The 16,594-nt window shown below is 37.6% G+C and overlaps 2 protein-coding genes across 3 annotated transcripts; both read left to right on the top strand.

The window, feature by feature from the left end:
• Positions 1–2,023: 2,023 nt before the first annotated feature.
• Positions 2,024–4,879, top strand: LOC129775693 (alpha-(1,6)-fucosyltransferase). 2 transcript variants are annotated; one of them, XR_008743001.1, is made up of 4 exons: positions 2,024–3,726; positions 3,793–3,946; positions 4,007–4,609; positions 4,668–4,879. XR_008743001.1 is itself a non-coding variant. In XM_055780710.1 (3 exons), the coding sequence occupies exons 1-3, from the start codon at positions 2,648–2,650 to the stop codon at positions 4,493–4,495; spliced, it is 1,722 nt and encodes a 573-aa protein (XP_055636685.1). In that variant the 5' UTR covers positions 2,024–2,647; the 3' UTR covers positions 4,496–4,879. The 2 variants fall into 2 exon arrangements, 1 of the variants encoding a protein (XP_055636685.1); XM_055780710.1 differs by having other exon boundaries at positions 4,007–4,879.
• Positions 4,880–10,609: 5,730 nt separating this feature from the next.
• Positions 10,610–11,499, top strand: LOC129778723 (biogenesis of lysosome-related organelles complex 1 subunit 1). Its single transcript, XM_055785798.1, has 4 exons — positions 10,610–10,743; positions 10,799–10,871; positions 11,029–11,161; positions 11,230–11,499. Exons 1-4 carry the CDS (start codon positions 10,644–10,646, stop codon positions 11,329–11,331), a joined length of 408 nt encoding a protein of 135 aa, XP_055641773.1. The 5' UTR covers positions 10,610–10,643; the 3' UTR covers positions 11,332–11,499.
• Positions 11,500–16,594: the final 5,095 nt, after the last annotated feature.

The raw sequence follows: 16,594 nt of genomic DNA, 5'->3' as shown, positions 1-16,594 counted from the left end.
AAGCCAATTAGTGGACCTATGTCTTTGCGTAAGGAGCAAAGAAGTGAAGAAAGCGATCAATGCGAACATCAATTGCTTAAGCCGGTGCTACACGATGCTACGAACACCCCCGAATGTTGGACACTCGATGTTTCGCCGCATCGTAGAGTCGATGGACGAGATACGAACATCCAATGTCGAGCGTCTAATATTCGCGTTGGAAGGTAATCCGTTCGTTATGGGTTTTTTGGCACGAGTCAAAGGATTCTTGTTATTCGCTCTATTCGACACTCGATGGCATCCTATACACTGCTACATAATTCGTTCGAATATATTATTGACAGAATTCGAACATTCACTTCACCCTGTAGCAGCACAATCGTCACAACAATTGTTGATTCATTCCGCGGCGTGCGGCTAATGACGTGAATTATTTGCTTTTAAGAGACTTTAAACTTTGCAGTTCATTCGCCTCTAAAAATGACGTGAGATAGCAAATTTTATCTCCAGCCACGCTCTGAAGCCACCTTACTTTTCAGCTCATTGAGTCAAATGTTTGAGTAAAATATTCGAGTCAAACGTTGGGCCAATCTTGTGCGCCGGGTTTACGGGAATGGATATCCTTCTGGCGATTCGTCCAATATACGAGGAGCTAAATCGTGATTACTTACATGACACATACACAATCACCGGCAACTTTGACATCGGCAAAATAAGTTCAAGAGAATAGTTAACGGGACGGTGACGCGGTATGTGTAGCGCACTTAATGCTTGTATTTGGTCGATGTCTTCAAAAATGAATGGTTTTTGGTTTGATTTGAATGGTGGAAAGAATTTTTTGGAAATTGCAGCAAATATAGCAGCCTGTAACTTCAATGATGGCCTACATGGAAATAATACAAAAATTAAGCTTGAAACTGGCCCGGTGAGCAACTATTTCTGCGAAAAATCGGATAAGTAACGAATCGAACGAGCAGAGTTGCTGATGTTAGAAGCAGCTAGAGAAGCCCGCAAGTTTAATTTGGCAACAAAAAAAAAACGACAGAAGATCACCTTTTAAGCGCTGAAGAACAGTTTTATAGTCCAGGAATTGCAGACTGAAGATACGATGTAAAATAAACGAAATAAATGTATACAAAATTTAAAACGCGTTTTTCTCAAAATTATGTTTTGCATACTGGTGGGAGTTCTACCTCTGGAACGGTCTATCCGATTTTGATGATTTTTTTTCACAGATTAACTATTAAATTTCCTGTCATTGTACGTAGGATTTCTTTGATATTTTAAAAAATAAAATTTTGGTGAATGTTTTTGTCTCGAATTTCGAGGCAAAAACGCAAATTTTTTACAAAAATTGTCGCTGTTTCGACAAAAATCAATATTTTGAAAAAGTCTTACGTACGATGGTAAGAAATAAATCCAAAATCACGTAAAAAAATTGATTGAAATCGATCCACTAGGAAAACTTGTAGAACTCCTACCAGTTTGAAAGGTTTTGGCAAAGCAGTTGCAGCTATTCAGGGAACAGTCCAATTGACCCCATTTTTTTGTTTGTTAAGTTTTGTTGTTGGTATCAGATAATTCATGGTACAGTAATTTACATTCAATGCGACATGCCGAAGCACCATTCAGTGTCGCATTGGAGTCGATTTTGACCTGTAATTGGACATTGGCGATGAGAGTGGTGCAGTGTAAACGTCTGGTAGCGATTTTCAATGTGGGGCCATCATTTCAGCCGCAAACTTGATGTCAACAAGAATGTGCAATTAGAGTTAAAAATGTCAAATTAAACGTGTCGCATTACAGGTCTGTCGTATTAAAAGTAAATTACTGTAATTTATTTTCTCGTTGAAAAAATCTTGAAAATCAAATACTTTTTATGGTGTTCATAGCGTACTACTCCCTTAAGGAAGACTTTATTCATTTTTGATCAAATTAATTGCAATGCAAAATCTCGTTCATCAGTGTAACTCGAGTAGTTTGGCAACCTTGGCCCCACTATCGTTCATCTCGTTCAGGCTGCTGATTCTGCCTTCAATTATCTGTGGTACTTCATTCAATGCTGTCTGTCACATTGAATGGAAGAGAAAAAAGTACTGAGCTGGTTGTTAGTTGTTTCACATATTTAAATAACAATAGTTTGATGAGAACACGTATGCTGAATTGAAAATATTGTCTGCACTCATCAGTATTACGTCGCGAGCGGAGCTTGAGAGTGGGTTTAAAAAATATATATACCAAAAAACTAGCAGCTGAACAAGTGTTTTCATCCCCCAAAACGAAACGATGTAGTGAAGAAGCAGCAGCAGTGACAAAACAAATTGTTCAATGGTGATGTTCCGAGGTGGTGTTATGTTTTGGATAATGAATTTGGCAGGCGCATCGCTTCGGTCGGAAGACCGATTATACTTCTGCTCCAAAGGTTATTATCAACGATATTAGGTCTGACATCACAGTGGTTCTATCCGCTGTCATAAACGAGCGCTTCGCTGGAAACGTGAAAAGAACACGTCATTACCGTAAATAAGGCAAACGATGAAGCTCGGTCGTGTTAAGATTTAACACCGATTAGTTCCTACCAAATCACAATTCGGAAAAGAGTGTCAAAAATTTGAATTTTTTATTTTCACTAGTGTTAAGATAAGGTCTCGCGATAACAACGAGCAACATGATTCTTCGACAATTGATGGGACTTAACACCTGGGTTCGGGTGTTGATTGCATTTATATCCGTGTGGGTGATTCTTGTCCTGGTTTTTTATTCTAAGCTGAATACGGGAGGAGCAAGTGATAGCGAGGATGCGATAAGGAGATTAAACCAAGCATTAAATTACTTAGAAAAATCGAAGCAAGTAGACGCGGAATTACGCACCCTTATAGATGAATACCTCAGCGACACTTCCTACAATAGGAAGCAGAAGTTTGTCGATGAGCTTGGTAACAAGCTGCAAATCCAGGGAGCCGGTGCAGGGCACTTCAAAGGCGTCCCCTCGCTAGAATACGAACAGTTGCATCGCAGAGTTTATAGCAACACTCAGGAACTATGGAATTTCTTGCATTCCGAGATGGTTAAAACGGCGAAAATAACCAGGCATAATAATCCGGAAATCGTGCCATCGTTGGAAAACTTTCTGTCCTTGGCGGCGGAACACAAACGTTCATTACTCAACGACATCAATCAAATGCGAGCCAGCGATGGGTATGAGTTCTGGCGTTACAAAGAATCCAAGGATCTAAGCGATTTGGTTCAGAGGAGACTAACTTATTTGCAAAATCCCGAAGACTGCAGCTCTGCGCGTAAACTCGTCTGTAGATTGAACAAGGGTTGCGGATATGGCTGCCAACTGCATCATGTGGTCTATTGTTTCATCATGGCATACGCCACAGAAAGAACACTGATTTTGAAGTCTAAAGGATGGCGCTATCACAAAGCTGGTTGGGAAGAAGTGTTCCAACCCATTTCCGATTCTTGTTTGGATGCGAACGGAGCGACACATGCAAGCTGGCCAGGAACGAGTGATACCCAAGTTCTGACGGTGCCGATCATTGACTCTCTGAATCCGAGGCCACCGTATCTGCCGTTGGCTATTCCAGCCGATTTGGCACCACGTCTGACGAAGCTCCATGGCGATCCAATCGTCTGGTGGATTGGTCAATTCTTGAAATACCTACTTAAGCCGACTGGCGAAACCCGACAAATGCTAGAAAATGGCATAGAAAAGCTTGGCTTTCGGAAGCCAATTGTGGGGTATGTCAAACGCTTAACATGCAGATTATAATGAATGCAAAAATGGTTAATTTATTCATGTTTCAGACTCCATGTGAGACGAACTGACAAGGTTGGTACCGAAGCGGCATTCCATGGAATTGAAGAGTACATGATGGCAGTAGAAGATTATTACGATCAGGTGGAAATGGTGGAAGCTATCGATAAGCGAAGAGTATTCATAGCAAGTGATGATCCAAAGGTATGTTCGTATATATGATGGAAACAGTTAACCCATTTGTACGTTATTGTCTGTCAATAGGTGATCGATGAGGCCAAATCGAAGTACCCACATTATGAGGTGATCGGCGATCCAGACGTGGCCAAAGTGGCAGCTGTTTCTACGCGTTATACTGATTCCTCGTTGAACGGAATCATTTTGGATATTCATTTACTCTCGCTGAGCGACTATTTGGTTTGTACCTTCAGCTCTCAGGTATGTCGCGTAGCCTATGAAATCATGCAAACGTTGTATCCGGATGCGTCTAATCGATTCAAATCGCTGGACGATATTTACTATTACGGAGGCCAGAATGCCCACAATCGAGAGGTGGTTTTACCACATAATCCCAAAAATCACGACGAGATTCACATGCGCAAAGGTGACGTCGTCGGAGTGGCCGGTAATCACTGGAATGGGTTCTCCAAGGGTAAAAACGTTCGCACCAACCAGGTGGGATTATTCCCATCGTTCAAAGTTAACGATAAAATAGAAGTTGTGGATCTGCCGACTTATCCCAACGTAAAATAATTCAGACTCAGACGCATCGTTTCGTTTTCCTCATATTTACCGGATTCGTATGATTTTGATACTGGATTATTTACAAAGCACGCTAGAACTGGATGTGATAGATCGAGTGTATGAGTGAGTACGGGCGCAAAGTGAAACTGTGAACATACATTTATATTTTGTTGCATCCCAGGGTAGACTTTACGAACTTTTACATCAAACACAAAACAACAATCAAGCAGCAAACAAACAGAACAAGGATAGTTTTAATTATTGTAGCATATGCTAGGGAAACCATAAGTCATCACTGTGTCGGCGACATTTAAAACGACCTACCAACAAACTAAGCATTAATTTATACAAACAAATGAGCAGTAAAGCAATTACCAGATGTGTTAATATGAATCATTTTTGGTCGCTTTGTATAACAGATAATATCACAGTCCGTAACACCATTCTAATTACATTCATACTCTATCCATACTGGTAGCATTTCACGCAAATTTTTGTGAAATGTTTAGCTCATGTTTTTCACCACGTACTACGCAAGGTAAATAACGAAATGTATGAACGGTCCGATTATAATGGATTTTTTTATCTGTTTACTAGCTGACCCGGCAAATTTGCTTGATTCCTTCTCAAATTATGCAGAATTTTGTGTTTCATTGTATGGCAGCCCCTTTCCCCTTAGAGAGGGGATAAGTGTGTCAAACTACCATAGAAACATTTATTGTTCCCTGAAACCTCTATATGCCAAATTTAGTTCAATTTGCTTGATTAGTTTTCGAGTTATGCGAAACCTTAGAGAAGGGGGGAGTATTTATTCACCATGTAAACGTTTCGTGTCCCCTAAATCTTCACATGTCAAATTTGCCTCCATTTGCTTGATTAGTTCTTCAGTTATGCAGAAATTTATGCTTCAATTGTATGGCATTCCCTCCTTGAAGAAGAGGGAGGAGTGTCTGTTCACTATAGAAATTATTGTCGAATTAATCAGAAATTACGAATTATGCAGAAATTTACGTTTCATTTGTATGGCAGCCCTCCACTTAGAGAAGAGGGAGGAGTGTCCAACCACCATAGAAACATTTACTGCACCCACATGCCAAATTTGGTTTCATTTGCTTGATTAATTCTCGAGTTTTGCATAAAAAACCAACATAAAAGCCTTCCCCGGCACCAAAAACCCTTACATACAAATTTTCACGTCGATCGGTTAAGTAATTTCCGAGTCCATAAGTATCAGAAAGATAGACAGAAATCTATTCATACAGCCATTCCATGCCAAACCGATATAGTGGTTCTCAGTTTTTCGTTAAAAGTGGTAATTTTGTTCTCTATCGCATAACTTTATGGCGGGTTTACATTAGGGAGATCTATAGCTATAGATGGATTTATTCACGTGGAAATAGGTGTAAACGGGTGAGAATAAATATGATACACTTATTCGAGGTATATATAACTTGAATAAATTCAGCATATGTAAACGCTTGTGAATTTCTCACTGGTAAGAAATCACTGAATTTGGATGCAGTTCTACTTCAGGTGAATAAATTTACCGAAAATATGAATATATTCTTTATAGAAGTTCACGCTAGTGTAAACGGTTGATGCGATTTTTATAAATCTCATCATATTTCTTCACATGAATATATCACTAGTCTAAACCTGAGAGTCTAAACCCACTCTTACACCCGTATTTTTTTATTTTTTCATCAGGGTGTTCATTTCCATTTTAGGGTGGTCCGAAAAATCTTTTCCTTTTCCCAAAAATAACTTTTTTCAATTTTTTTTTCAAAACTTGAACCACTAAACCGATTTAGATGACGACATATCAAATTCAAGCTAATTAGCTAGCCTTTCATTAAAAAATATTAAACTTGAAAAAAATTATTGATTGTAGTCATTTTTTATTGTTTGCATGGCTTTGGACTAGAGGGCGCTATATTTTGTTGTAATGTTGATTTGCACGATAATATTCCCAATGCAAAGTATTAGCTCAATCGGACTACATTTACTAGTGTCGCAGATGTTAAAATTAAAATTTTTGAGTTCTTTAAGTGATGTTTCGGTCCTCAAAAAAATCAAATTTTAATGTCCCTTGGGTGATTTTTCGATTTTCAAAAAACTCAAACTTTGACCGCTTTGCGCCACTCTCCCTTAAGTCAGATTGAACTGATATTCTGCATAGGATATTTTCTCGAGGCGGTGAACATTTTTATGAGGTTTTTGAGATTCAAGATGACCATTTTCATTTGCACCCTAATATATAGGGTTGGGGAAAAAGAAATGTCGTATTTCGGATCGAAATTTGACGCTTTATTTAACATACTTAAAATTATCCAATTTAAGTCAAATATGCGCCGTTTCGTTCGCAAACTTGTTGCCATTTAGAACTCAGACAGCCAGTTTTCGCAAGCCTCTTTTGAGGCCAACTTAGTATCACCAAGAGCGTTTTGCATGGACCGGAAGAGATGATAATCACTTGGAGCCAGGTCCGGACTATACGGTGGGTGCAATAAGACATCCCATCCGAGCTCCCGTAGCTTCTGGCGGGTCATCAAAGATGAGTGAAGCCGAGCGTTGTCCTGGTGAAAAACAACACCATTCCTATTGATCATTTCTGGCCGCTTCTGGTCAATCGCCTGCTTCAAACGGTCAAGCTGCTCACAGTAGATATCCGAGTTAAGGGTCTGGCCATAGTTGAGCAGCTCATAGTGGATGATTCCCTTCCAATTCCACCAAACACACAGCAATACCTTCCTGGTCGTCAATCCGGGCTTGGCGATAGTTTGGGCCGGCTCATCGCGCTTCGACCTCGACTTTTTTTGCTTTAGGTTGTCGTACGTGATTCACTTTTCATCACCAGTCACCATCTTCTTCAAAAATGGGTCGAGTTCGTTCCGTTTCAGCAGTGCATCACAGGCGTTGATTCGGTCTAAAAGATTTTTTCGTCAATTCGTGTGGCACCCATACATCCAGCTTTTTTTGGAATCCAATCTTCTGCAAATGGTTCCAAACGGTTTTATGGTCTATACCCAGTTCTGGCCAATCGAGCGAGTGCTGACATGCCGGTCTACTTGGGTGATTTCAACGATTTTATCGGTTTCCACGACGATTGGCCTACCAGTACGGGGTGTATCTTCGACAGCCACTACACCAGAACGAAATCGATCAAACCAACGCTGTGCTGTGCGAATCGTTACAGTATCGGGTCCATAAACTACACGAATTTTTTCGGCCGTCTTCGTTGCAGTTTTACCTCGCAGGTAGTAAAAACGTAAAATATGACGAATTTCTTGCTTGGTGGACTCCATCTTTGACGCGCTTTAACTTGAGACTGAAAAGGACATTCACAACACTGTCAAAACACTTGTAGCACAGATTGTCGTCTTTAAATAGCCGTATATTATGACCCGATGCGATAAGTACAACACAAGATATGTTTAAGTGTTGCCATATATTGACAATATACTACATTTCTTTTTGACGTAGGACTACGTCTTACATTAAGGGTGTCAAATCAGAAAACAGGTCACGTTTTTATGAAATAAAGTTAACGTTAATAACTATTTTTTCCTGCGAACGGATTTCAACAATTTGCATACCAATCGAATCGGAAATTTCCTAAGATTTGTTTTATATGCTATACATTACAATCCCATAGTTTAAATTGATGAAAATTGGAAGCATTTCCATTTCCCCATACATTTGTTCTGTCCATTTGTGTGCTTTCCCGAACAGAACTGTCAATAACGGGTAACAGTCATTCTCGCGATGTTTCATTTTTATCTCTGCAACTGTTTGCATCTATTAGACGCGTGTTGGATGCTTGTTGAATGGTGATGCACGGAAGATGCCTTTCGTTATATACTCAGTGCAATGCGTGCATTGATATAAAGAAACAAATTGCGACATATGACAAATTAGTTCTCGCATAGGCAAGAAAGAATCGTTGCTTCTCGAAATGGTAAAAAACCACGCAAGCCATTAAACCTTTTCAGGGTCCCCGGAACTTTTCACTAACGAGTTATTTATGAAATTTCGCAAATAATATCCGAAATAATAAACCAACAAATTAAAAAAAAAGATTGCTCAGTCCTACGTCCTAAGCGGTCGTGTCTCGGATACAACCCTTTGAATTTTTTCCCAATCCAATATATAAATAGATTTTATTAAGCTCATTTAACAAGTCAGTTGTTACAGAACCGAATTTATTTTCGAATTTCTTATTTATCCATTGTTGTGTAATTAATAGTATCAATTGCCGATGCAGCAGATCGTATGTGAAGTAAGAGGCTGTGATCACCATCATATGATGTTATTCAACACACAAAGATAATCGATTGAAGGCCCTGAGTTATGAGCTCATGATCGTTCGTTTACTAGCGGACACGCAACCAATTAGGCTACGAAGATCCTCTGATTATAATGGTTATTATTTTCGAAATCTCGTTTGGTCGAATATTTGAGAGTTCGCGTTTTCCGAATCCCATCACTCACCACAGTGAATTCTGATTCTTCTTGCCCATTCCCACCAACAATTTTTCCATCCATGACAATCGCAAGGGAACCACGCTATAGAGGCGACCATCCTGGCCGCGAATATCATAATAATATTCCTGCCCTTTCCCTGTGAGGACGTGGTCGGCGTCGTTATTGACTAGTTAAAGCTCGAATCACCGAATCTTGCCCAATGAGAATGTTTTGTTACTCCTAAGCGTCATTCAGTACGTTCTTTGTGCAATTTCGCTGGCTCAGGTCAATCACGGAGAACATCTACGAAGCATACAGTTCGAGCTAAAACTCAATTTATAGTTCATATTTCTCATTTTTGACGTAGGGCTACGTCTTTCATTAACACTTTGATGGCCAAGAGTGCCGTAATGCACTCAAAAACTATCCCGCTGGGGCCATGAGTACAGCACTGCACACGCAAAATCTTCCAAAGTTTCAAACATGTGTGCTAAAGGACACATTTTACGTTAAAACTAATGTGTTTTTCGTTTTCTACTGGCCTCAGTACATAGTGGGACACTTCGATCTCATTGTTTGGCATCACTGCTTGTATTATTCTACCAAATACAATTTATCACTGCCCGAAATGCTTCGAAAAGTTTTTATGTCTGGATTTTTTCAATAGAAGACATTTTACGAGTTTGAAATAATGTTATAAAAATGTATTTTCGAAAAAATAAATTGTTTTATAATGATTTTTATCTATCGATATTTGACTCGTTTATCTTGAGTTGGAGCCGCGTGTGCAGTACTACAAACGGGTAGTATTTACCTTTATATGGCAGATGGGGATGAAATTTTATGCTAAGTGACTTCCTGGCACCATCTAGTACAAGAATCAACCATTGGACCCTCCAGATTTTTACGAACCTTTTATCAAAACAAAGTGTTAAGGGTGCCAAATCAGAAAACAGGTCACGTTGTTATTTACAGGCTAGGGGATTGTTATTTAGACGATATGGTCTAAATTACAATCCCCTAGCCTGTAAATGGTTTAAATTGATGAAAATTAGAAGCATTCCCATTTTCCCATACATTTGTTCTGTCCTTTTATGTGCTTATCTACCAGTGCTATTATTAACGGGCAACTTATGCAGTCGCGATAATATAAATACCGTAGGGGGATAACGAAAAGAGAAAATTTGCGACCTGAACTGCACACTTACACAGTAAGTACGCTGTCTTTAGCGTATAAACATTGTATCTCCTCTGAGGAAAATTTTCAGTCTCTTTATATACCCAAAGCAGCGAACATTACTTCTTCTGCTCGTTTTGCGTCATCAAAAGCTCTTCGTTTCACATCGAGCCGAGGAAGCGAGCGAATATCTCACTGACTGTGCGTCTGGCATTGCAATCAATCGATTCGAGCCATGGCAATACATGGCATATCACTTTTGATTTTATTGTCAGTTCACTAAATTCAATTCTTCAAAACCAGTTTTTAATTTTTGTTGGCCTACGTGTCTTGTTTTTATTTCTGAACTATTTGCTTATCAGCCTATGCTACAAGTACTTATGAAAAATATAAGCAGTAAAGGTTTAACATAGAAAAACATAGAAATAAATGCACATCCCTAGCAGTGGTCACTCATTTCGTGGCTCTCACGATTTCTGGACGTCAAAACACAACAAAACAGTACAAAGTTTGTTTATGTATATCGAAGCAGCTAACTCAAGGAAATCAAGGAAAATGTTATCAGCTATGATAAAAGATCATCAAGCCAAACAGGCTGCCAAAAAGGAAGAGCAAGGTATTTACTAGTGTTAACAGACACTTCGTTAATTATAAATAATTTCGAATTTCAGAACGTCGACGGAAAGAAGCGATTCTATCGGCGAACGAATTAACTCAGAACTTGGTGGACCATCTGAATGTTGGGTAGAATGTTTCACTATTGTTATATCTTTTTTGAATAACTACAGCTGCAACGATCATTCCAATAATCGGTTGGCAGTTGTATTATTTAGATACACTCAGGAATATTTAGAAATAGAAACATTTATTTAGCCATAATAATGTCTTTTTGAAACCTTAGTGTCGCTCAAGCGTACCTCAACCAGAAACGTTTGGATGCGGAAGCCAAACAACTACATGTGGGAGCTACCAATTTTGCCAAGCAAACACAACAGTGGCTCACTTTAATTGAACATTTTAACAGCTCCCTAAAGGTATTCCTTCCTGTGTTTGATAATGAATTTCAATCATTCAGCTGGATCTAAATATGAATCAATTTCAGGAAATTGGTGACGTAGAAAACTGGGCAAAGACGATTGAGAACGATATGAACGTTATCACGACGGCACTGGAAATCGCGTATAAAACAAGTAGAGAAAAGTAATATCACAATTGAAACATATTTATATGCTGTTTCACTGAATATATAGTGTTCATTAAAATTATCATTCAAAATATAAATATTGGATAAAAAATGAAAGTAAAATAAATAGCTAAGAGACAAGCGAAAATAATTATGTTATTATGGGCCCTATTCTATATGATGATAATAAAAACATTTCTAAAAATCGAGTCAGTACTCTTTCTTCGGTACTAAAATCCTAAAAGCATAACAAAGAGGAATAAGTTTCATATATCTTCTTGTTTTATTGATATTTCTTCGGCACATGGTTTGATTACTCAGACGTTTCGTTATTTTGAAATTATTGGGGCCTATGTTTATTTACCTAGCAACGATTTATAAAGAAAAGTTTTAAGTCTATATACATAGATTCGCGACATTTGATTCTCTAATTGGATATTTACACCATTGTACAAGTTTCTACAACACGATGAATTTTCAGAATAGTTTTCAGCCATTTTACTAGATTATGTATTGTGCACACTTTTCTAACGGTTATTTGTTAGATTTTCAATGATTTTTCTGTTTTAACTTATTAAATTATCACATTGTGTTGTGTTTATCGATATGTTCAATTACACGGCACAATCCCCTTTAATGCGGCACTGAGTAATGTCTTGGTATGTCCAATTAAAGCCAAATCACTGTATTTCATAATTTTTCTTTCTGGGACATACTGGACATACTGGAGGTGCAAACGAAAAATGGTTCGCATCGTGAAAAATGTCCAATTTTATTATTATTATTGTTTTATTTCATCCATCTGGCTTACAGTCTACATGAATAAGAAATTATAAATGAATATAACAACAGAACAGAACAACAGGAATCAAACAAATGAAACACATAATTAAATTCACGACACATCGATACAACCGGTTCATTTCTTCCGTATTTGGTTCGTCTGAATTCTAGTCGCAGAAATTCCGTTGATAGTAGGACCACAGTAGGAATGTGGGAGGAATCCGTTTGTCCCAGCATTACTTTAGCGACGAATAAAAATTTTGCCGAGCTACGTCTATGATGCAAAGTTCATTTCCCAAGCAGACGGCAACGGTTCTTATACGGTGGTAGATCAGCGGAGTTAGTCCATGGTAGAAATCTCAACGCAATTTTGATGAATCGAGATTGAACAGCTTCAATCATTTTTATCCACATGTGCGCATATGGACTCCAAACCACTCGAGGACAGATCGTACAAGGGCGTAGTAAAGCGATCGGAGACAGTCTTAAATAAACTATCCATACGTTTTGGGGAGAATATTGTCTTTCGGGTCTATATTGGGAAGAACTAAACATTACAACAATTTAAAATTGGCTAATTTTGAGTGTATATTGTGCAGTCACTTATTAATGGATCTGTGTACACCAAAAGGCGTTGCCCTAATACGGACTAGAAAATCTTTTTTTTTATCTGTATTATAGTAACTTTCAACTCATTTCGGCTGGTTCGTCACTTTTACTACCATTTTTGGAAGAATATCGGGAGTGAGAATTGACTCGTGACCTTCAGCGTGAGAGGCATGGATGTTACCACTACGCTAGATCGCCTCCACTAAACTAGAAAATCGGTCTAGTTCATATTAATAAAAAGCATAACGATCTACACAAATGAGGCAGTCGACCAGGTTAGATATAGCAATCAGACAAACTGTATGAAGCAGAACTGAAAACTTTTTGTCACTTCAAATCATCACAAGGAACTAATGTAAAAAATAGAGGCGAATGAACTTCAAAGTTTAAAGCCTCTTAAAAACAAAGAAAGAAAGAAGAAATGTAAAAAAAATTCAAACCGGCTAAATAGCTGAATGAACCCGTTTAACCCCTGGCTCTGGCAACCCTGTCCCAACCAACAAAAATTGAGCGTAGGCAGCATAAAGCAGGGCTCGCGCTGTTCAACACTTGTAGAGGCGAATGAACTGAAAAGTTTAAAACCTCTATAATTCATCACGTTCGTTCATTCGTTCAACACTTGATTACGTTGGACAGCTTCCTTTGGCAAGCGATGTTTGAATACTGGAAGCTTTGTTGGCGATTTGCAATTGAAATCACCGTTGCAGGATCGCGCGGAGCACTTCATTTCATGTTATGATTTCTATGCTCATGATTTTCTATGCTGGCTACACAAAGATGGCCGCAAAAAAATCTTTACAATTATCTACCATTTCATCAAAATCTAAGATAACCATTTTGAGAACATCGACTTTTACTTTTCGAAATCGATTTTTTTCAGTGTAGGATTTAAAAAAATATTTTTTCAGCATTTTTTTTTCTAAATATTAAATTAATTTCCTCAAACTCTTCCATAGATAACTTTTTTGCAGGACTTACCATTTTCGGGTAAAAAAATTATAAAAAATGACCAAAAATATTTGGCCCTTTCCATATGTTAGTCTAGATAAATTTTTGGAGAACTAAGTATGCCAAGTTGCTTAATTAGGTATGGTCTTCACGCCCAGAAAGTTTCAATAAGTTCTGAGAGGTTCTGATAAGTTCTTGGCCAATCCCATAGACGAGTTGGCGCGAAATCCGTCTATTGTATATTTTTGGCGTTATTGGTATTTATTTGAAGAAAAAGAAATAATTGAATGAAACCTCAGAAAATATTTTTTCTTTAACTTCATTCCGTTGTAATAGACATTGAATTGAACCACCTTATTGATTCTTGGTTTGTTTGACTGTATGATTGATGAGTCTAACGATATGGGAACTATTAAAACTTTAGCTTTTGTCATTCGTATTTTTTGTGAAAGAAGCTTCAGCTGTGCCAAGCTAGTCTTTTATAAACGAGTCACTTACTAAAACTCTTTTAATTCTTTTTCTTAAATGGCCCTAACGTTCCTAGAAGCACTACACCGTTTCAACTTAGTATTTCTTACGTCATTTTTATTAGCATTTGTTTAAGAATTTATTATGACGTTTGGAAAAAAATGAAACTTAAAAACTAACAGCGAATATTCTGAAATGTTACATAATTTTACAAACACTATAATAAGAGAATACTGTTTAGTGTATAGTTATTACAGCTGTCAAAAAGATTGATCGAAATTGTGTGTATTTTTCAAAATCTAGAACTCGTTTTAGATATACATAGCCCAAAACTATAAAAGTTGTATGATTCTGTAATGTTTTAGATTTCAATATGTGCCTAGAGGGATATTTCAATCAATTATAATTTTCTATTCCAAGAAATTATTCGTTACATCTCCTATCATCCTGCAACTAGCATTACTAGGAAACTAATATTGTTGTAACGAAATAACATTCAAGAATGCTGCTTCGATGTTTGAGGATGATTTGTTTTATTATTTCAAAATAGATAATAGGAAATAATTGTTGGGCATTATGACTACGGTTCAAAAATCGTGTAAAGCGACCGGTTACAGAACTCACAGTTTAACATTCTTCGGCGGTTTCTTCAACCTAAGGGAATGAATAATCCTTTACTACTAATAGAAATAGAAATAGTTCAATCGCACACAGTTTACTTGAATATAGATTTAGGAGAAGCTCAAAACTCAGCAGTTCATCAGCTCAACAGCTCAGCAACTCATCAGCCGAACAACTCAGCAGCTCTTTAGCTCAGTAGCTCAGCAGCTCATCAGCTTATCAGCTCCGATGTGAGCTGAAGAGCTGCGTTTTTTTTTATTGCGAGCCGATCCGCGCGGGATAGCCGTCTAGTGTGTTCTTTTTTTTTTTTTTTTTTATTTTTTTTCCCTCCTCTCACCCCCATCTCTAAGAAACTCATACTCGAGCTTCCTAGAGTTGGTCTCCTTTTTTTTTTGTTTCACAGGACGCTACAACACTTAGAGGTAAGAGTACAATACATAACCTTGGGCTAAACCCAACCTTCCTAAAGTTGTCCATGTGGTGTGTGGACAGCACCTGAAAAGAATTTTCATTAGGGGCTGTCCACATATCACGTGGACAGAAAAAGAACGATTTTAGACTCCCACCTCCCCCTCCGTGAAGAAGCGTGGACATTTTCATACCCCCCTATACCCCTTTGTCCACGTGGACATTTATCTCTCTCTAATCAAAATAACTGAATTACGCCTAAATTCCATTTAAGTTTATTTTATTTCAAGTTTTACTTGCTGTACCCTGCTGTACCAGCTTTGCTGTGGCTCATTATTGTTTTACGGTAGAGAAATGAGTAGCATAACAAAGCACATGTTTCATCTAATTTTAAAATACTTGTGAGTAAACATTTTTTTTCCATTGGTGATCTAACGTACAAATCTACACCTAGGCGGCGCTGCGGTGAAAGTGATGATGGTTTTAAATTTTGCAATGCTAGTTTATGGAAGGTTTTTAGTTCTTTCCATTAATCACAATGTTATAGTCATAAAAGTTTATTTGATTGTGATTGTTTTAAAAGAGATTTAATTCTGCCCAATTTTATATATAACATGTTATTTTCTTACCTCTCTCAGTAGTGAAAATTGTATAAATGTTGACAATGGTTGAATCAATAGAGGGAATTCGGGAGCACAATCAAAAAAAAAGTTGAAAAATGCATGGTTCCTGCAAGTGAGAACTACCACGGGCGGTCCGGGCGTAGAATATACGTGATTTGTTTTTGAGTTTTAGGTTACCTTATCATCATTTTTTAGTTCAAAAACAAAATCCAGATGTCTCACCGAACGTTTACGTTTTGCGTTAGATCGCCAATTATCAGCGAAGATATGCAGGCTATCTAGTTTGTCAACACGGAAACTCGTAATGTACAGTTGACCAGGTGAGGAACAATCCGCATCTGAATATAAACTACACAACTTCATAGATTGATCTTGAGCTTTACTAATTGTGATTGCAAACGCCAATCGATTAAAAAAAATGATTTAAGATTATTTTCAAATACAATTTTTGTTCAGGAGTTTTTCAACAATTGTAATAAAATGTGTTGATGTCACATAGAATACATAGATACAATAATGTTAATTTAAGTTCACAGCTTTGTTTCAAAAGTGTACTTATTCCATCTGGAAATCCACTAACATCTTCGCCAGTAATAATCGAATAAACCTGATTGATTCGCTTTCATCCGATTCAAATGAAATTCCAGTAGAATTTTTTTCCACAGAGATATTCTCGATCTAATGAAAAATCATCGTTTCATTTTGGATTATGAATATTTAATGACATAACGATCGCACAGCAAATCGATGGACTGTTTTGAAATGTTCTATGCAATACCCAGTTATTGCTTTGACAAATGCATCGTTTCATGACAGTTACAGCG

The sequence above is a fragment of the Toxorhynchites rutilus genome, chromosome 3 (assembly GCF_029784135.1).
Source record: "Toxorhynchites rutilus septentrionalis strain SRP chromosome 3, ASM2978413v1, whole genome shotgun sequence".
Classification (NCBI taxonomy): Eukaryota; Metazoa; Arthropoda; class Insecta; order Diptera; family Culicidae; genus Toxorhynchites; species Toxorhynchites rutilus.
This window is presented reverse-complemented; position numbering and strand designations above follow the sequence as displayed.

Coding starts and splice junctions, on each gene's coding strand:
- LOC129778723 (XM_055785798.1), top strand. CDS start 10,644: ATGTATATCGAAGCAGCTAACTCAAGGAAATCAAGGAAAATGTTATCA. Junction 10,872..11,028: donor GTGGACCATCTGAATGTTGG/GTAGAATGTTTC, acceptor TTGAAACCTTAG/TGTCGCTCAAGCGTACCTCA. Junction 11,162..11,229: donor ATTTTAACAGCTCCCTAAAG/GTATTCCTTCCT, acceptor AATCAATTTCAG/GAAATTGGTGACGTAGAAAA.
- LOC129775693 (XM_055780710.1), top strand. CDS start 2,648: ATGATTCTTCGACAATTGATGGGACTTAACACCTGGGTTCGGGTGTTG. Junction 3,727..3,792: donor TTTCGGAAGCCAATTGTGGG/GTATGTCAAACG, acceptor TTCATGTTTCAG/ACTCCATGTGAGACGAACTG. Junction 3,947..4,006: donor TAGCAAGTGATGATCCAAAG/GTATGTTCGTAT, acceptor GTCTGTCAATAG/GTGATCGATGAGGCCAAATC.